General features: G+C 44.8%; 1 protein-coding gene across 1 annotated transcript in view; it reads left to right on the plus strand.

The window, feature by feature from the left end:
* The window catches only part of LOC126456880 (carbonic anhydrase-like), a 78,601-nt gene that overhangs the window by 12,156 nt on the left and 43,789 nt on the right, over window positions 1-22,656 (plus strand). The window contains exons 2-3 of the mRNA XM_050092701.1: window positions 8,687-8,713; window positions 21,402-21,434. Coding sequence (XP_049948658.1) covers window positions 8,687-8,713; window positions 21,402-21,434 — 60 coding nt within the window. The remainder of the gene's footprint in view (window positions 1-8,686; window positions 8,714-21,401; window positions 21,435-22,656) is intronic.

Raw genomic sequence — 22,656 nt, forward strand, 5'->3', positions numbered from 1 at the left:
CTACATTCTATATCCTCGTTTTGCTTTTGTTGATGTTCATCTTATATCCTCCTTTCAAGACACTATCCATTCAGTTCAACTGCTCTTCCAAGTCCTTTTCTGTCTCTGACAAAATTACAAGGTCATCGGCAAACCTCAAAGTTTTTATTTCTTCTCCATGGATTTTAATACCTACTCCGAATTTTTCTTTTGTTTCCTTCACTGCTTGCTCAATATACAGATTGAATAACATCGGGGATAGGCTACAACCCTCTTTTTTATTCTCCTGACGAAGGCAAAATTTGGCGCGTAGAAAGTTTTCCACCTCCACTCTTCAGATATATCCCGAAAGTTTTCCACCTCCACTCTTCAGATATATCCCGAAAGTTTTCCACCTCCACTCTTCAGATATATCCCATCTCTCTCTTACATGTCTCTCACTCCTTTCTCCTGCCTACGCCCCCGTCCCTACGAGTGCTGTGATTGTCCTAAATCGACAGTAATTTTTTCGCATGTAATAAGTCAGCACACCCTAACTCAATTCCCACACTATAGCTTAAATATCAGAACTGCCAGCAATTGGATTGGCGACCAAAAACATGAAGTATTCAACCCTAATACCCTTCGTTTCGATTATTTTTACACATACCCACAGTCCATCCCTAAGGGTGATGGGGTTTCACCCAAAAAACGGTACTTTTTTCCATACAGTAAGTCATGCCAGCACACCAAAAAACACCTTTGTTGTCTCTGTAGATATCACGCTACTGTCGCAGGAAACCACCTCTAGACTTGATGAGGACCTGAATTCGGCGAGAAAGATAGTTCACAAGTTTCCTCAGGTATTCCAATTGCAGCAGGAACCACTCATTTATGGTTAGACCAAGTAGAGCCACCAAATGCAGCAATGCTGGTTGCTGCTTTTCACCGACTGCTCCAAATAGTTCTAGACATCTAGACTTCTAGATCTAGCAATCCAACGGGCCAGTCGCCGTGCAATGGGGAACTTCAAACCAGGGTGAATGCGTGCAGCCCTCTGAACAGGCCTGCTGTTATCTTGGTAGATGGGAATGTCCACAGCATACACATCATTTAGATGTAGAAGAATGGACAACAAGTCGTCATCTGGAATGCTGAAATAAACATCATGGTTCATGGTGAAGTACGAGGGTTATCCAAAAGAAACCGAACTCATTGTTTTGAACTTATTTATTCACATTTTAAGCACAAACCATCAGTCCCCTTCCAAGTATTCTCTAGTTAATTAATACCTTTGTCTAATCTTTTATTTCATTTTTCAAAACATTGTTTAGATTCATCTATTGTGATGCTTGACAGTGCCCCCATCGTTTTTATCTTCACCTCAACAATGACATCAAAACGCTTTCCTTTTGTGTCCGTTTTCACTCTAGGAAACAAAAAAGAGTCGCACTGGGCAAGGTCGTGTGCGTGAGGCTGTGGTTGTGGTGTTGGGGGGAGGGGGAGGGGCCACGAGCAACAGGAGCCGTACAATTTTTGGTCAAGAATCGTCGTACAGACAGGGCTTTCTTGAGGAGAGGCCACGTTTTTCACTGGCTTGATTGTTGCTTTGTTTCAGGGTCGTAAGCATAGCACCAAGTATCGTCACCTGTGATAATTTTTGAATATTGGTTATTTCTGGACTCTTCTTTCAAGGCACAGCAAGGTTCCATGGGAAGCCATCCTTTTCATTCCCAAATCTTTCGCAATTCACTGCAGTGAACTCCAAGCCACTCCAGACAGCTCCACAATTTCTTCAGTGGTTCGTCTTCGATCTTTGTTGATAACTGCACAAATGTTTTCAACATTTTCATGTGTCTGGGCAGCGGAAAACGACGAGAATGATGTTTCTTATCAACTAACATTTCACCATTATTGAAAACGGAAAACCACTCAAACACATGAGTTTTTCCCATAGCATCGTCCTTTCATACCGTTTTTAAGATTTGAAGAGTTTCGATTCCACGGTTTGCGAGCAAAAAGCAGAATTTCATCACAGCATTGTGTTCACGAAAATCAGACATTGCAAACGCGACAATGACACAAAAGAGTTGTCACTATGTCGAAACTAGACCTGAGCTTCTTGAAGTGTTGGCAGAAGAGCCAACACTGTGTTGCTGTAGGAGGCCGAAATGCACGCGTTTAATTACACGCTGACTGGCGTGACGTCTGGAACAGTTAAGGGAATTAATAGTAGCAAATAAAGTACGTAGTTGATACAATACTTAAGTTTAATCCACAATTGGTGTACATCGCTCTTGACGGTACATGTTATAATCTCAATATCAATCAAATGCTATGGCGCCTTGCTAGGTCGTAGCAAATGACGTAGCTGAAGGCTATGCTAACTATCGTCTCGGCAAATGAGAGCGTAGTTGTCAGTGATCCATCTCTGGCTAAGTCGGCTGTACAACTGGGCGAGTGCTAGGAAGTCTCTCTAGACCTGCCGTGTGGCGGCGCTCGGTCTGCCATCACTGACAGTGGCGACACGCGGGTCCGTCGTATACTAGTGGACCGCGGCCGATTTAAAAGCTGCCACCTAGCAAGTGTGGTGTCTGGCGGTGACACCACATTCCTCCCCCGCAAATCGGCGAACGGTTGTGTTATAAGGCTTCCGCCCGCCGTGGGGAGGACCCCATGTTGACGTATGCGACGAGGTGGGGAGCCTAACAACAGGCGAGGCTGTGCCACCTGCATCCGGCCATTCGGTCCGAGGGGAGCTAGGAAACGCCTGAAAACCTAGTCCAGAGTGCACGCCAACATGCGGTGTATGCGCCCGTAGATAGTCAGGAGGCGCCGAAGGGTCGACCTCCATCGAGTCGGAGCACCCGACTGGCGAAGACGACAGATGGTCCGGAGCGGGCCAGAGTTCCATGGCGGAGGACAACTGGTCACGGGAAGCGATCGGCGGCGCGTGACCCAGGGAGGCGCCCGGCGGTTGCAGCAACCCGTCCACTGCGGGCGGCGCCGGCGAGAGAACAGGCGGCGGCGGCGGTGGCGGCGCGTCGCCATGGGGCAAAATGGAAGGCAGCGTCGGTAACGCCTGGGGATGAGGCGAGCCAGTAGATGGGTCCCCAGGGCGCTGACCGGACGGCACCGTTGCTGAAAGCAGACGGGGAGCGGCAAAACCCGTGCGACGACAAAGGCGCAGCTGATTGAGATGCCGACGCACCTCACCAGAGGCCCCCAAAACCAGATACATCGCGCGGCCGAGGCAGCGAAGAATGCGCCCTGCGAGCCAACGCCGTGAACCGCGATAGTTGCGATAATAGACAACGTCGCCTGGAGCAAAAGCAGGTGTCTGTCGCTGCACAGGAACCTGATGCGGCGGATGTAGCAAAGACATCAAGGTTCGATGAGGACGACCATGGAGCAACTCAGCCGGCGAGCGACCATCTCGGGGCTGAGAGCGATACGAGGACAAAAAGAGCAATAACGCGTCCTCCCGAGAATGCAACTCTTTCAACTTCAACATCTGTGACTTGAAAGTCCGGACCAAACGTTCAGCGGTACCGTTTGACTGAGGCGAAAACGGCGCGGATGTCAGATGTTGAATACCATTGGCCTTGCAGAATGACTGAAATTCCGCGGACATGAATTGTGGGCCATTGTCGGAAACAATAGTCTGTGGAAGATCTTCAATGCAAAAGATAGCGGACAACGCTTGGATGGTGGCAGAAGACGTCGTGGAAGACATCCGGACAACAAAAGGAAAATTACTGAAGGAATCGACCAGAACCAACCATCGAGCATTCCAGAAGGGGCCAGCAAAATCGATGTGTAAGCGTTGCCAAGGGGAAGTGGCTTTTGGCCATGCAAAGAATTTCCGCGGTGGTGCGGATTGTTGTTCGGCACACGCCATGCAAGAAGAGCACATACGCGTAATCGCAGCATCGATTCCGAACCAAGTACAGTGCTGACGAGCGAGTTGTTTCGTTCGCACTATACCCCAATGTCCTTGATGGAGAAGCCGTAACAGAGGACTGTAACGAACGTGGAACCACGACCCTGGACTGATCATTATCAGAACGCAACAGCAAAACACCACGTCGTACAAAAAGTCTCTCCTTGTGAGCCAAAAATCGGCGAACCAACGGATCCTCGATCCGTGACTTTGACAAGGGCCATTGCGTAGCATCAAAACGCAGAACGGTAGCAAGGACAGGGTCAGCAGCTGTGGGTGTAGCTACACGACGAAAATCAATCAGAAACGATTCGACCACGTCATCGGTTTCCGAATCAATGAACATGCAAGAAAGGTCGGAAGAATCGAATGCTCTATCCTCAGCAACAGGCAAACGGGACAACGCATCGGCGTTTCCGTGCTTAGCAGTGGACCGATACAAGATATCGTAGCGGTACTGCGAGAGGAAAATAGACCAGCGAATGAATTTCTGCGCTGTACGTGGAGGTACACGCTTGGTCGGATGAAAAAGCGATGTCAAAGGTTTGTGGTCGGTGATGATGGTAAAGTGACGACCATACAAGAAGTCATGAAACTTTGTAACACCAAATACGAGAGCCAAAGCTTCTTTCTCGATCTGTGAATAATTTCTTTGCGCAGACGACAGCAACTTGGACGCAAAGGCAATAGGGCGATCATGCGAACCATCTTTGTGCGCAAGCACAGCACCGATCCCGAAATCCGATGCATCCGCCATCAACATAAGGGGTTTCAGGGGATCGAATGGCGTAAGGCAAGTATTGGAAAGCAACGCCGATTTCAACTGGCGAAAGGTGCGTTCGCATTCCGTCGTCCAGACGAACGGAACACCTTTACGGCGTAAGCGATGAAGCGGAGCTGAAATGGAAGAGGCGTGGCGCACATATCTGTTATAGTAATTGATTTTTCCCAGCACACTCTGTAGCTGCTTCAAATTCTGCGGCGAAGGCAAGTCTTGTATGGCACGGAGGTGCTCTGGACTGGGATGTATGCCTTGGGCATTGAGTACACGTCCCAGATATGGCAAGTCACGAGCAAAAAACACACATGTGTCTTTTTTTGTTACAGAAAAAGCAAATAGCTTGGCGTGACGGGCAATTCTCACGCTAATGTCTAGTAGCACACCGCGGGCATGATTTTAGCACTGCATTTGCTTGCTTACGTGGCACACGCGGCTGCGCGGACGGGCACGAGGGCTGTTTACAGGTCCGTGCGGCTCGCCCCGCGGGCCGGTTAACGTGACACACGGCTGGCGAAGTTTCAAATGATTCCTGAGCAAAGTCAAGTGTGTCTTGCCTATCCAATATGTCCATCACTTGTTGAAGGGAGGGATTGACTAGTTTCAAAATCTGTTCCCTTATGCGAACATCAGAAACGTTCTGTGCAATTGCATCACGTACCATTGTATCTGAATAAGGAAGTCCACATTCACACTCAAAAGCACAATCCCTAGTAAGGCCTTGCAAAGTTGGAACCCACTCCCGATTAGTTTGACCGGTCGTACGTTTTGTACGAAAGAAAGTATACCTTTTTTGCAACCGCATTGACTGATTCTTTGAAATATGCATCTAATGCAGACAAAATTTCTTCGTAGGACAGAGTTGCTACGTCGCGTCGGGGAAACAATTTCACTATCACACGGTAGGTGGACACACCTACACAAGAAAGGAGATGAGGCTGCCGCTCGTTACCTTGAATTCTGTAGGCGGCGAGATGGAATCCAAATTGGCGTGACCACTCCGTCCAGCTTTCCAGAGCAGCATTGAACGAACGAAAAGGTGGTGCAACAGCGTGTTGCGGCTGCTGTAGCGGTGGAGCGGCGGCGGCCGCATCGTGTTGCATTGCACGTTGACCCTGGACGAGCTGTCCAAGGGCATCCAATAACGCCTGCGTCTGCTGATTCTGGAAGCGATAAAATTCGGACAGTACATCTGGAGATTGTGGCGAAGCCATGACACAAGGAAGTTAAGCAAGTATAAAGAACAAGACCTTTTTCATACTCGTCGCCATATGAAGTGTTGGCAGAAGAGCCAACACTGTGTTGCTGTAGGAGGCCGAAATGCACGCGTTTAATTACACGCTGACTGGCGTGACGTCTGGAACAGTTAAGGGAATTAATAGTAGCAAATAAAGTACGTAGTTGATATAATACTTAACTTTAACCCACAATTGGTGTACATCGCTCTTGACGGTACATGTTATAATCTCAACATCAAATGCTATGGCGCCTTGCTAGGTCGTAGCAAATGACGCAGCTGAAGGCTATGCTAACTATCGTCTCGGCAAATGAGAGCGTAGTTGTCAGTGATCCATCTCTAGCTAAGTCGGCTGTACAACTGGGCGAGTGCTAGGAAGTCTCTCTAGACCTGCCGTGTGGCGGCGCTCGGTCTGCCATCACTGACAGTGGCGACACGCGGGTCCGACGTATACTAACGGACCGCGGCCGATTTAAAAGCTACCACCTAGCAAGTGTGGTGTCTGGCGGTGACACCACACTTCTACAGTGACGGCATTCGGCTTACTCACTTTGGAATGTTCCCTCTATGTGCTCCTAGCGACAAAACGCAGTATTAAAAAAGCCCTACCAACCAAAAAATTTGTTCGGTTTCTTTAGGGCGCTCCCTCGTAATCTGAACGAGTGGTGCACAATTAACGGCACGAAAGACACCGCAAAAGTCAAAGAGTCAACTGTGGCCTGGATTACTCCCTCCAAACATTGCTGGTTAAAAGCCTCGTTAGCTCGTAGATGCACTGGACGCTATGGCTAATTCGGAAAGCGGCGGAAGCTTCACTCATCGGACGACACTACCCCATTCGTCAACTGCTGCCTAGTTTCTGAAATGTCCGACGCACTGAAGAACTGCAGAGTCTTTATGTGCCGCTGTCAGCAGTCGTCTTGTGGGAGGTACCTGACTCCAGGTGCTCATTGCAAGCTGTACACTTTGCAAAGTCCGCTAGGATACTAGTCGAAATGGACCTGCATTCATTAACAAATACATCATCTCAATCAAATAACATCGAAAGGACGGCTGCAGTTGTTCCATTTTATTACATCAGTGATGAAGGGTGAATTGATCTCCACGTAGCTATTCTACTCCAGCTAAAGCGTTCCAAAACGACAGTCTGCTGTTTTAAGGATTCACTAATACTTTGTTCCATGGCCGACGTAGAAAGTTTGGTTGAAATTACGCTGCGAGCTGTCAGTTCTTCCTTCCCGCACCACTGCAAATAAGGCTGTTAGGGGTGTCTTAAGCCTAAAGTATTTTTTTAGACAGTACGCTCTCATGTCAACCACATTTGGTTGAAACTACTCCAAACATTCGAAAGTAGTGTTTTACATGGTGCCCTTTTTCTGGTATCACATCAGTCCTTAGGAGTTTAATCTTATCTTGTCTATCACGATAGACGAAACAAGAAAAAGTGTCTAGACATGGGCTCTAAAATGTATACGTTAAGAGCTACGACCATTTGATCATCTCCGCTACTGTGAAACACACCTCTCGTACTGAACAAGTGCCCACAGCTCTTGAGGCACCCATTTTGGAGCACTTATTTACTGGACTTCTTTTTCTTGTTTAGGTCCACACTACCACTTCTGAGAACTGCGTACCCTACAATCTTAGCAAAAATAGTGCCGTTACATGTAAGCCACTGTTGTAGTAATCAGAATGACTTTCACTTACAACTTTCGACTCTGTCGTTTTTGGACCTGAGTCCCTTAATTTTTCCATAACACCTGAAAGCCTTAAAGCAGAAAACGACAGAGAAATAAACGAGCGAGGTAGAAAAGCAGACGCATTTCGGAAGAGTGTCAGAAACCTGATATGGAGTAAGGATGTACCCTAAATCAGTAAAAAGGTTATATACCGGTTATATCCCGATTATCACATATGCATCAGAAACCTGGTTTATGAAATGAAGAGAGAAAAGCAAAGTACAAGCTAGTGAGATAAAATTCTTGATAAACAGTACTGGAGTGACAAAGATAGACAGGTTAAGAAATGAGAGGATCAGAGAGTTAATGAAGGTGGAAACATTACAGGAGAAGATAGAGAAATCAAGGCTGAGATGGTGTGAACACGTTAAGAGAATAGAGGAGAATAATATACCCAGGAGAGTACACGAGATGAAACAAGAGGAAGACCGAGAGACATATGGCTGAAAGGAGTAGAGGAATGCGTCCAGAAGAAAGGAGGAGACTGTACCGAGGTGAAGAGTGAGAGATGGTGGCAAGACAGAAGACGATGGAGAGGCCAATGTTCCATACAGACCCAGCCACAGGTTGGAAACTGTCCAATATGATGATGATGACCTGAAAGTCTGTAACATGATCAGAGAATCTCCCCGTATAAGGAAAAACTGACATATTTGTAGTTGCATAAACAGTAGAACTAAGTTACATCTTTGATCATCGTGATTTGTTGTATTGTCAAAGGGTTTTTTGAATTTCTAATAATTTGCGAATTAAATGCCTAACAACATTCAGAAAGAGGAATAATTTGTACTAGAACTGTGGATTTGTGACAGGATTGTTTTAAGTAAATTAAAACAGCTTAATCATACAGTTATAATGATTCACTTTTACAAGGGTTCAGTCCGTGACGTACGATTACACTTTTGTTTTCAAAGAGGTGAGTGAGCTATAAAGATCCAGTTTCATTTTTCCTGAGGTGGCTCTTTCTTGCTGTTTATGTCTGTAGCAAACAGACATTTGGAAGTCTATTAACATTGACGTTTCTGTTTCAGGTACCAGCGCGTCTGACTCTGACGATGGTGAGTATCATTCTACATTTCTACATTCTTCAATACAATGGTAAATACTTTAAGGGGGCGAGGGATGGGGGGGGGGGGGGCGTAATACACTAGTACCAACGAAGAGAAACTGCATCTTAATTTAACAGTTGAACAGCCAATGTAGGTGGTGGAGCTGCACGTACACAGTCTGACCAAAAATATGCAAACGCCCCTATTTAGTACGGCAACGACCACAAGATGCCACGAGACACGGGCTCGCCAGTGTAAAATGAGTTTAGGACCATTGTCTTGTCGGTAGACACGGTCGTTCACGAGAGCTCAGTGACCTCGAATGCGAACTCGTCATTCAGCGTCACCTGAGAAATAAATCTATCAGGGATATTTCAACCCTTCCATAGGCCCACAAGTCGACTGTTGATGATGTGACTGCGAAATGGAAACGAGAAGGTAAGACCACTGCTAAGTTACGGCCAGGCGTACCTAATGTATTGATGGTCAGGGACCGTCGAGCACTGCGGAGAGTGGTTGTAAACAGTTGCATGAAATCAGCAGATGGAATCATTCGTAAATTCTGCAGTGATGCCATCAGTCCAGCTTGCACAATGACTGTGTGTAGGGAGTTAAAAGTAATCGTGGACAATGATCGAAGAGCTCCTCGTCAGCTGCACATTTCCATAGTCATAGCTGAGGGGTGGACAGCGAATGACTGGAAACGAGGCTACACCCTGTGACAATCCGATGGCAAGATTTGGGTTTGGGGAATACTGTAGAACGTTATCTGCCATCATGTGTAGTCTCAGCAGTCAATTGTGGAGAAGTTGGTGTGACGATATGGGGGTATTTTTTGTGGTCACGGTGTGGTTCCCTTAACGCGCTTAATGGAACATCAAATGCGGAAGCACTATGTAGTGTGTACAGTAGAGGAACAGATGGGACACAATGACTGATTGTATCGGATTGACAATGCACCCTGTCATAAAGCGCCATTTGTGAGCCAATGTTTTGTGGACAATAACAGCCCTGAAAGGGACTGGCCACCTCAGGGTGTAGATCTGAACCCAAAGAAACACCCGTAGGATGAGTTAGAACGACGACTTCGCTCCAGACCCCAGGTCCAACATCACTACATTCTCTGGTTTCGGCTCTTGGGGACTAATACACTGGAATTCAGACACCTCATTGATAGGGTCTCCAGTAGAGCTCTAGCCGCCTTATGTCTAAGGGTGGGCGCACCGCTTGTTAATGTCCACTCATTGGACACAGATCAGGTGGTGTGTACATATCAGTGAATCAGCCACGCGTCGCAAAATTCCAATGGGCACTCACGTCGATTCCATACGATGACGTTTGTCACAGTGAGCAGCACGCCGTCGCCAGTTCTTTGATCACTGACGACGCTGATCGCCACGAAGGAATAGGTGGCAACTAGCAAGAGTTTTCTAATTGAGCAAGCCATGGCCCAAAAACAACTCACATTTATCAGGATGAATTATTTCACACGAGTAATTGACAAGTCTACTGAAAATTGCGCTGTATTGTTACACAAACGGCTCTGAGCACTATGGGACTTAACATCTATGGTCATCAGCCCCCTAGAACTTAGAGCTACTTAAACCTAACTAACCTAAGGACATCACACAACACCCATTCATCACGAGGCAGAGAAAATCCCTGACCCCGCCGGGAATCGAACCCGGGAACCCGGGCGTGGGAAGCGAGAACGCTACCGCACGACCACGAGCTGCGGACTGTTACACAAAATAAGACATGCTTACGTATGTTGACTAATCTGCATTGTCTTTCTTATCTTCCAACACAAAGACACACACAAGTTAATACATATCAGTTTCCCATCTACCCCTACTCTCATTTTCCAAACTGCCACTACAGGTAAAAAGAAAGAGTAACACTCCCCCTCCCACCAACACATAAACGCAAATTTACCCTGTATTGGACTATATTAAAAATGTGGCAAGATACTTGCTTTGTAGATTAAAGTACACTTAAATACTTTCACCGAATTGTTGCTAAAACTGTCTAAGAACCAGCTGACATATAAATAGATATAACTTTTTTCCTTTCTACCATATTTCGTTTCCTTTGACGTAACGAACGGAAAGTAACCGGGGGGAGGGTGGGGGGCGGGATAGGGGACTCGTAGCAGCATTATTGCTGGTCTACAATTTAAGTATTACAAATAATGAAAGCCGATTTGTACTGATGATAGATGTACAAGAAATACAGATGACGATGTCGCGACTGTTGGTGACGTGTAGCTGTTGCGTCTGTCGAGCAGGCGAAGGATATTTGTGCATGCCCGTCACCTCGGTACACGTAAGGAGTGGAGGGATAAGTAACAACACTGATTAGACAAAGTGTCTACTTCGTGCGTATTGAAGTGGTGTGGAGGGAAGTGAGTGTGCAGTAGGTGGAAGTTTTAAGTGAGAAGTTCTGGCCTGTGGTAATAGTATTCGTGGGATAATGAGACCTTGATGTAAGGAGAGGAGACTGTTGTTAATAGGATAGTTGTAGTTTTGGGTAGGAAAGGCAGATCCTGGTAGAGGTCCATTGCGGTAATAAGTGGAGTGGGAGGGACCCAGGGTTCGAAATCACTGAAGAGACAACAGGGATTTTGTAATCAGGATTAGGAGGGCTAAGGATTTATCGATCTAGGAGAGGAAAGAGTTTAATGTGACTTTTATAGCTGTGGAGAATGGTGGGATGATGTAAGCCCACGTGAGGCCGATTGGCAGTTTCAGCCTATTGTGAACTTCCTTTGGATAGTTATTAAGTGGGATCACCAGATTATTTTTTGTACGGGACCTGGTCCAAAATATTTTAATGAAGCCTCTACTTAAATTAGTGTTCTCGACCGATATCCTACTGTCTGATTGTGCATGCCTTGTCATCCAGAGATCTTATGCAAAGTTCTTCATTGAAATGCACAGGCAATACTTTTACATGCCACGCTAGGAAAATTCTCCTTTCTTACGATCAGTATATTATTCATCAGTTTCCCAATCCCACGCTTATTGTATCAAAATCTTTCTGCAACGCCATTATCTTTTCACTAACAGACAAGTGACAAATATACATTTAGTCGACCGATGGGGCTACCATTACTCATCCTAGACCTTTGGTCTCACCTGCATAATGTGTCCAGCAATACATTGTCACTGAGGTACTTACTCGTCAATACGCTTACAACATTTAGCTCAGTATTGATTCATGGTGTAATATAAATTACAAAAAGGAAGTATTGGTACATCCCGCAATTTTGATACTCAGATATTTAGTTTCATATGAGCAAATATAATGCAGTAATTCCAACATATCTGATCAAATAAACACATACAATGTAAAAGATAAGCATATAAACAGATATATACACAAAATTTATTCATGAAACCTTAATTTTTGTTGGCTACAATGATTGACATTGTCCCAGGAATGAAATAGAATAATCCAAATACACCAATTCTGACCAAGGTTTTCCTTTGTCAGGTAATATCGGAAGAACTGAACAACTCCCACTTATTCGCAACTAGAAATCCCTCTTTCCTACTGCTGGCTCGCCTGGTGTTTGAACGATAAGAATCGAGACTCTTAAGCTGGCTCTTAGCTCAAACAGCCCGCTCTACAGACTGGAGAAAGTGAAAAGTAAAACAGAATGCCAACGAAATTCGCTGAGGGCTAGAGACTTATACGCTGAAAGATATCCTCAACGTACTCACCCTACACGACGCACATTTAAATGTGTATATGATAAATTGCCCCACATGAACTATGGACCTTGCCATTGGTGGGGAGGCTTGCGTGCCTCAGAGATACAGATGGCCGTACCGTAGGTGCAACCACAACGGAGGGGTATCTGTTGAGAGGCCAGACAAACGTGTGGTTCCTGAAGAGGGGAAGCAGCCTTTTCAGTAGTTGCAGGGACAACAGTCTGGATGATTAACTGATCTCGCCTTGTAACACTAACCAAAACGGCCTTGCTGTGCTGGTACTGCGAACGGCTGAAAGCAAGATGAAACTACAGCCATAATTTTTCCCGAGGGCATGCAACTTTACTGTATGGTTAAATGATGATGGCGTCCTCTTGGGTAAAATATTCCGGAGGTGAAATAATCCCCCATACGGATCTCCGGGCGGGGACTACTCAAGAGGACGTCGTTATCAGGAGAAAGAAAACTGGCGTTCTACGGATCGGCGCGTGGAATGTCAGATCCCTTAATCGGGCAGGTAGGTTAGAAAATTTAAAAAGGGAAATGGTTACGTTAAAGTTAGATATAGTGGGAATTAGTGAAGTTCGGTGGTAGGAGGAACAAGACTTTTGGTCAGGTGAATACAGGGTTAAAAATAAAAAATCAAATAGGGGTAATGCTGGAGTAGGTTTAATAATGAATGAAAAACTAGAAGTGCGGGTAAGCTACTACAGACAGCATAGTGAACACATTATTGTGGCCAAGATAGAAACGAAGCCCGTGCCTAGTACAGTAGTACAAGTTTATATGCCAACTAGCTCTGCAGATGATGAAGAAATTGATGAAATGTATGATGAGATAAAAGAAATTATTCAGGTAGTGAAGGGAGACGAAAATTTAATAATCATGGGTGAATATGGATTGGGGGTAAGAAATGAAAGAGGAAGCCGCCTGGTAGAATTTTGCACAGAGCATAACTTAATCATAGCTAACACTTGGTTCAAGAATCATAAAAGAAGGTTGTACACATGGAAGAATCCTGGAGATACTAGAAGGTATCAGATAGATTATATAATGGTAAGACAGAGATTTAGGAAACAGGTTTTAAATTGTAAGACATTTCCAGGGCCAGATGTGGACTCTGACCACAATCTAGTGGTTATGAACTGTAGATTAAAACTGAAGAAACCGCAAAAAGGTGGCAATTTAAGGATATGGGACCTGGATAAACTGACTAAACCAGAGGTTGTACAGAGATTCAGGGAGAACATAAGGGAACAATTGACAGGAATAGGGGGAAAGAAATACAGTAGAAGAAGAATGGGTAACTATGAGGGATGAAGTAGTGAAGGCAGCAGAGGATTAAGTAGATAAAAAAACGAGGGCTAGTAGAAATCCTTGGGTAACAGAAGAAATATTGAATTTAATTGATGAAAGGAGAAAATATAAAAACGCATTAAATGAAGCAGGCAAAAAGGAATACAAACGTCTCAAAAATGAGATCGACAGGAAGTGCAAAATGGCTAAGCAGGGATGGCTAGAGGACAAATGTAAGGATGTAGAGGCTTATCTCATTAGGGGTAAGATAGATACTGCCTACAGGAAAATTAAAGAGAACTTTGGAGAGAAGAGAGCCACTTGTATGAATATCAAGAGCTTAAATGGAAACCCAGTTCTAAGCAAAGAGGGGAAAGCAGAAAGGTGGAAGGAGTATATAGGGGGTCTATACAAGGGGAATGTACTTGGGGACAAATTATGGAAATGGAAGAGGATGTAGATTAAGATGAAATGGGAGATACGATACTGCGTGAAGAGTTTGACTGAGCACTGAAAGACCTGAGTCGAAACAAGGCCCCGGGAGTAGAAAACATTCCACTGGAACTGCTGATTGCCTTGGGAGAGCCAGTCCTGGTGAGCAAGATGTATGAGACAGGCGAAACACACTCATACTTCAAGAAGAATATAATAATTCCAATCCCAATGAAAACAGGTGTTGACAGATGTGAAAATTACCGAACTATCAGTTTAATAAGTTACAGCTGCAAAATACTAACACAAATTCTTTACAAACGAATGGAAAAACTGGTAGAGGCCTACCTCGGAGAAGATCAGTTTGGATTCCGTAGAAATGTTGAAACACGTGAGGCAATACTGACCCTACGACTTATCTTAGACAATAGATTAAGGAAAGGCAAACCTACGTTTCTATCATCTGCAGTCTTAGAGAAAGCTTTTGACAATGTTGACTGGAATACTCCCTTCCAAATTCTAAAGGTGGCAGTGGTAAAATACAGGTAGCGAAAGGCTATTTACAATTTGTACAGAAACCAGATGGCAGTTATAAGAGTCGAGGGGCATGAAAGGGAAGCAGCGATTGCAAAGGGAGTGAGACAGGGTTGTAGCCTCTCCCCGATGTTATTCAATCTGTATATTGAGCAAGCAGAAAAGGAAACAAAAGAAGAATTGGGAGTAGCTATTAAAATCCGTGGAGAAGAAATAAAAACTTTGAGGTTCGCCGATGACATTGAAATTCTGTCAGAGACAGCAAAGGACTTGAAAGAGCAGTTGAACGGAATGGACAGTGTCTTGAAAGGAGGATATAAGATGAACATCAACAAAAGCAAAACGAGGATAGTGGAATGTATTCGAATTAAGTCGGGTGATGCTGAGGGAATTAGATTAGGAAATGAGACACTTAAAGTAGTAAAGGAAGAGTTGCTATTTGGGAAGCAAAATAACTGATGATGGTCGAAGTAGAGAGGATATAAAATGTAGACTGGCAATGACAAGGAAAGCGTTTTTGAAGAGGAGAAATTTGTTAACATCGTGTATAGATTTAAGTGTCAGGAAGTCGTTTCTGAAAGTATTTGTATGGAGTGTAGCCATGTATAGAAGTGAAACATGGACGGATAAATAGTTTCGACAAGAAGAGAACAGAAACTTTCGAAATGTGGTGCTACAGAAGAATACTGAAGATTAGATGGGTAGATCACATAACTAATGAGGAGGTATTGAATACAATTGGGGAGAAGATGAGTTTGTGGCACAACTTGACAAGAAGTAGGGACCGGGTGGTAGGACATGTTCTGAGGCATCAGGGATCACAAATTTAGCATTGGTGGGTAGCGTGGAGGGTAAAAGTCGTAGAGGGAGACCAAGAGTTGAATATACTATGCAGATTTAGAAGGATGTAGTTTGCAGTAAGTACTGGGAGATGAAGAAGTTTGCGCAGTATAGAGTAGCATGGAAAGCTGCATCAAACCAGTCTCAGGACTGAAGACCACAACAACAACAACAACATGATAAATTGAAAACAACTGGATCTTTAACGCATCGGAAACATATCCAGTAAAGAAAAGTTACTAACGAGGAAACGGAAATTGGTACTCTTGCCGCTATGGTTCGAGATCCTTGTGTTAGTTCGCGTCAAGTCACAAAGGAATCTGGCATGAGCCAGAGAAGTTTTGTTCGTGTTCTGCATCGCCATAAGTATCATCCTTACCATATCAGTCTCCACCAAGAATTAATTGGTACGTATTGTATGCGTCGCATTGAATTCTGCCGATGGGGTCAACTTCAGATTCAGAGTGATGACACATTTATTAATTTGATTTTATTTACTGACGAGGCTATTTTCTCGAACCATGAAAATGTTAATTTGCATAACGTGCATTACTGGGCAACTGAAAATCCATGTTTGTTGTGCGGCAAGTTGCACACCGGAGACTCTGGTCGCTGAATGTATGATGTGGGATTCTGGAGAAGAAATTTATAGACTCCTATTTCGTCGAAGGAAATCTTAATGGTAGGAAGTACACCACATTCCTGCAAGAAACATTATTTCTCTTATTGGAAGATATACCTTTAGGAACAAGGAACAGAAGGTGGTATTAACACGATAGGTGTCCGGCACATATTTCGCTGATGGCTAGAAATGAGTTGCAGAGACAATCTCCAAGTCGTTGAATTGGACGCGGAGGAGATGCGTCGTGGTCGGCTCGTTCGCCAGACTTGACGCCTCTGGATTTTTTCTTGTGGGAATTCGTAAAAGACATTGTTTATAAAGACGTTCCAACTACACCTGAAGAAATGTGAGAGTTGTGATAAGGAATACCATTCAATCCATGATAAGGAGATTGCAGCTCTACATTGATACCAATGATCATCACTTCGAAACACCTTCTGTAAATGGACGTTCACGCCACCTGTGTGACCTTCGGTGGACTTCAAATACCTTCCTGTTACAAATCACTGGATTCGTCTCGATAGCCGCTATCAGGATATAAGTACCAAGCTATAGCATTCCATTTAAAAAACACAAAGTTGACCTTCATATCTCTGAAGCGACCCCACCTAGCAACAAAAATTCAATATCATATTATGGTCCCCGTTTTTCCATGCAACTTTTGTCCCACAAACTTTTCAGCTCCTGTCATACTTTCGGAGTTTTTCTTGGTGGCAGTAGTTAGTGACTCACCCTGCATGTATAGAAGAAGCAATGATGGAAACAAAAGAAAGCTTCAAGAGTGGGATTAAAATTAAGGGTGAAAGGACAATGATAAGATTCGCTGATGACATTGCTATCCTCAGTGAAAGTGGAGAAGAACTGCAGTATGTGTTGAATGTAATAAACAGTCCAATGAGTACGAAATATGGATTGAGAGTAAACTGAAAAAAGGCGAAAGTGATAAGGAGTAGCAGAAATGAGAACAGCGAGAAACTTAACTTGAGGATTGGGACCCCGAAGTAGCTGAAGTTACGAAATTCTACTACCTAGGCAGGAAAATAACCTTCGACAGACGGAGTGTGGAGGACATAAAAAGCAGACCAGCACTGGTCAAAAGGACATTCCTAGAAAAGAGTAGTGTGCTAGTATCAAACATACGTTCTTAACTTGAGGACGAAATCTCTGAGACTGTACGCTTGTAGCGCAGCATTGTGTAGTAGTGAGACACGGACTGTGGGAAAACTAGAACAGAAGAGAATCGAAGCCTTTGAGATGTGATGCGACAGACGAATGTTGACAACTGGGTGTACCGATAAGGTAAGGGATGGCCTGGTTCTCCGCAAAATCGACGAGAAAAAGGAAAACACTTACAAGGTTACAAGGAGAAGGAACATCTGTTAAGGCATCAGCGGATAACTTCCATGGTAAAAACTGCAGAGGAAGATGGAGATTGGAATACATTCAGCAAATAATTGGAGACGTAGGGTGCAAGTGTTAGATGAAGAGGTTGGCGCAGGAGAGGAATGCTTGGCGGACCGCATCAAACCAGTCAGAAGATTCATATGAAACTGAATTAAAAGTAGTTCCCATCTTTCAATACTATTCAACGTTTTCAGGAGGTTTACATTGCTTTGTAGGCAAATGAGATTCCGTCTGCTTCACTAATAAGATCATAGGAGTAAAAATTAGTCACCCCAGTGCTCACACACAGATGAATCGTTAAACATTTACGGACGGTGAAGCTATCTGGCAGCATACTCAATTGTTCGCACACTGCCCCTGTGTGAGCGTAAGGAAGTAACGATCAGTAAGAGATTTACGTTTCAGCCGGACATTCTACATAAATATTGGTAAATGTAACGCCTTGCCCATGGTCACTGGACGTGTGAAGTTACTGAATTTCTTGGCGTTTCGCGGCGGACTGTTCAACTTGTCTACAAGCGATGGTGACCAGGAAACAGACGTCAGAACTGTGGTCGGGAAAAGAACATTAGTGAGACCGCGGAAGGATTTCACGGCTGTTGAATAAAAATCGCTTCCAAAGCCGACAGGAACAGCTGCAGGCTTTGTATGAAGGACCATCCCCGCCAGTTAGCGAGAGAACATTGCGATGTGAGCTGTATGCAGCGAACATTTGGAGTCAGAGTCTTAAGAGGCTATTTCTCACAAAGGCACATAAGGCTGCGTGTCTGCAGTGGGCTAGACATATAACGTATACAGTAGGTGACTGGAGGAATGTATGTGCTCTGACGAGTCAAATTTTTGTCTGTACTCAAATAGTGGATATCTTAGGTGTTGCGAAACAACTCAAATCACTTATGGGGAGCCGGAACGATCCATCTCCTCCATGTTAGTTTTAGCAAATAGAAGGAACATATTTCCTAAAACCATTAAACAAATGGTTCAAATGGCTCTGAGCACCATGGGACTTAACTTCTGAGGTCATCAGTCCACTAGAACTTACAACTACTTAAACCTGACTAACCTAAGGACATCACACACATCCATGCCCGAGGCAGGATTCGAACCTGCGACCGTAGCGGTCGCGCAGTTCCAGACTGTAGCGCCTAGAACCGCTCGGCCACCCCGGCCGGTGTGGGATCCTTACCAGGTAGCATTTACGGAGGACATCAAAAAAGTATAAAGGAGGGCAGCTCGTTTCATGTTATCGCGGAGTAGGGCTGAGAGTGTCACTGATATGATACGCGAGTTGGGGTGGCAGTCACTGAAACAAAGACGGTTTTCTTTGCGGCGAGATCTATTTGCTAAATTTCAATCACCAACTTTCTCTTCAGAATCTGAAAATATTTTGTTGACACCCACCTACGTAGGGAGAAATGATCATAATAATAAAATAAGAGAAATCAGAGTTCGAACGGAAAGATTTAGGTGTTCCTTTTTCCCACGCACCATTGGAGTGTGGAATGGTAGAGAAGTAGTATGAAAATGGTTCGATGAACCCTCTGCCAGGCACTTAAGTGTGAATTGCAGAGTTGGAGGTGAGCCGCCAGCAGTGGTGGATGTGGGGACAGAGATGGCGGAATTTTGAGAGCGGACGATCTGGACGTGTGTCCATCAGAAAGAGTAAATTTGTAATATTGGATATCATGGACTGGTATATATATTATGACTTCTGAACACTATTAAGGTAAATACATTGTTTGTTCTCCATCAAAATCTTTCATTTGCTAACTATGCCTATCAGTAGTTAGTGCCTTCAGTAGTTTGCATCTTTTATTTAGCTGGCATTAGTGGCGCTCGCTGCATTGCAGTAGTTCGAGTAATGAAGATTTTTGTGAGGTAAGTGATTCATGAGAGGTATAGGTTAATGTTAGTCAGGGCCATTCTTTTGTAGGGATTATTGAAAGTCAGATTGCGTTGAGCTAAAAAATATTGTGTGTCAGTTTAAGCACAGTCATGTATAATTTTTCTAAGGGGACGTTTCACGCGCTGCTTCCTGGACGCGGGGAGACGCGCCGGCCCCGGATCGAATCCGCCCGGCGGATTAACGACGACGGCCGGTGTGCCGGCCAGCGTGGATGTGGTTTTTAGGCGGTTTTCCATATCCTACTAGGCGAATACCGAACTGGTCCCCACGTCCCGCCTCAGTTACACGACTCGCAGACATCTGAAACTCATTCGCAGTATTTCACGATTTACACTAGACGCAGACAGCTGGGGTACACTGCTTCCGTCCTGGGGGGGGGGGGGGGGGTATGGGGTGGCGGCAGGAAGGGCATCAGGCCACCCATTAAAATTAACCATGCCAATTCCGTGCTTAACCCTACCGACCCTGCGCACTATGTGGGATAAGGCGGTAGCAAAAGAAAGAAAGAAAGAAAAGAAAGAATGACACGCATGTAAGAAAAAAGAAAAGCCTCCTTCCACTCCTATAGGATGTGGCTCAAAAACTCTGAGCTCTATAAATGACTGGATTTTAAATAAACTTTTCAAATCATTTGGCCAGGGAATGAAACACAAACAAAAAACGTAACAACTGTCTTGGTCAAAGGGGTTGAGCACAGAGGAGGAGCTAGAATGGGGCGTAAGACATGCAAATCTCTACATAACTTACCCACATGCCTCATCCACATCTTGTGTGAATCAAAATCATTTATCATCTGATCAAGTAATTTGCTGTCATTTATCAATGAACATGCTGTCCAGAATCATCCCACTCCGAATTGTAGAATGCAGCTTCTATAAACGTCTCATCTACGATGACTATATACCCACGAGTGTAATAACCACCCAAGAACACCACACTGCATCCCAACCCGCAATGCCGACTATTATTTGACATCTGAAACCCATCCTACCCGGCCCACTCATATCAATGCGAGAGAAAGCCACCTCGCAACAAAACTTAATTGATAATCCTCAGACAGTACCATGTTGTTTCTTCTGTTATGGAACTTATCTATTCCTCTACTTGAATACTGCCAATATCATTCAACGAGTCACAGTGGATGCCACACTGCATTCCATCTAAATTCCAAAACCACTGCCAAATCATTTTCTCAAGGATATATCGCAGACTTAGCATATTTCCATCCCACCCTGCGCAGCATGGGAAGTTCTTTACTCTTTACTCCAACCCTTACAATACCCCCCTAGCAAACACCTTCCTCCAGTTCACATCCCTAAACCGCGCCTTAATAACATCCTAACTGGATTTCCCTCCACCCGATCCTCTTACCAGCAGTCATCAAAACTGGAACTGAATCATCGAGCCTCAACATTATCATCATCAAAATCTGATAGGAGTCATGGACATCACAATCTAAATCAACTTTACCACATAAAGAACAGACCTGCTTTAGTAAGTCTGCATTTTGCTCGGCTTTTAATGGTCCGTTTCAACTTGTTCTTCTGTAATAAATGCTTATTGCTCGAGGGAAGCTGCTACAAATGGAACGAAATTGCAATAAAGAAAAACCAAATCTTGAATACACTTGAAGTCCAGAGACGCCTCTTTCTACTGTAGCCAGCCAGCTATGGACATGGCGCTTCTTCTAAGGGCATGACGATAAATGCTCGGTAGTCTAGAAACGTCTGTATGGAGAGAGACATACGCCTATTTCTTGTTTTGCTCACCCATAAACATGACAACAGTATAAAGCATATGGGTTCAAGGCGAACATGTATCTCACATAATGTAAGGAATGGAAACTGTGACGGACTTGTTCAACACGCACTACCTCTCTAAGTTTAGAACACTTTATAGTGCCTTAAATATACTTACATTTCAACCAAACTGTTCTTTCTCTTTCAGGATCCTGTTCAAGTTTCGGGTTCGGGGAAGAGCGTAAGTACCAAAACTGGTTTTTACGTTAAGAAGAAATCACGATGCGGTGTGCATGCATGTCTTGGTCACGTTAACTTTACGTGTACAGCTTTCGGTACACTGTATAGGGTGAGAGCGAACTCCACTGGCAGAATGTCACAGACAGAAGTTATGGTTTCTGAAAAGAAGCTCGAAGGTGAAGAGTAAACTGGGCACTGCTATTGTACCATAAGTGAATACAAGTTTATTTCCGAACAACGGACACCGGACAGCTCAATATCTGCACTGTCGTGTAAATATTTTCAGTGCAAAACGGAGAAAAAGATAAATGAGTGTAAGTGATGAAACTAAATGCTATTACTGTAACCAGCCATCACTCACCATGAAATCTAGTACCAAAATACTCAGAAAACATCCCTGTTCAACCTCCGAAATTTTGACGGTGGAGTTAGTGGTCACCTTGCATGCCACCACAGTACTGTATTTTAAACTGTATTTTGCTTTCGAACAGCTCGTCCACGTTAATATTGTAGGGGCAGAGAATATCTCTTGTCTATAAATTTCTGCGACCACCCATTTGCAACAAAATGTCTCGGAAGCACTCCATTATTTATAAATAAATTGTTTGATGAACGAGACAACCTATGGTAAATCAGCGATGACTGCTAACTACACTCCTGGAAATGGAAAAAAGAACACATTGACACCGGTGTGTCAGACCCACCATACTTGCTCCGGACACTGCGAGAGGGCTGTACAAGCAATGATCACACGCACGGCACAGCGGACACACCAGGAACCGCGGTGTTGGCCGTCGAATGGCGCTAGCTGCGCAGCATTTGTGCACCGCCGCCGTCAGTGTCAGCCAGTTTGCCGTGGCATACGGAGCTCCATCGCAGTCTTTAACACTGGTAGCATGCCGCGACAGCGTGGACGTGAACCGTATGTGCAGTTGACGGACTTTGAGCGAGGGCATATAGTGGGCATGCGGGAGGCCGGGTGGACGTACCGCCGAATTGCTCAACACGTGGGGCGTGAGGTCTCCACAGTACATCGATGTTGTCGCCAGTGGTCGGCGGAAGGTGCACGTGCCCGTCGACCTGGGACCGGACCGCAGCGACGCACGGATGCACGCCAAGACCGTAGGATCCTACGCAGCGCCGTAGGGGACCGCACCGCCACTTCCCAGCAAATTAGGGACACTGTTGCTCCTGGGGTATCGGCGAGGACCATTCGCAACCGT

The sequence above is a fragment of the Schistocerca serialis genome, chromosome 2, assembly GCF_023864345.2.
Source record: "Schistocerca serialis cubense isolate TAMUIC-IGC-003099 chromosome 2, iqSchSeri2.2, whole genome shotgun sequence".
Lineage (NCBI taxonomy): Eukaryota > Metazoa > Arthropoda > Insecta > Orthoptera > Acrididae > Schistocerca > Schistocerca serialis.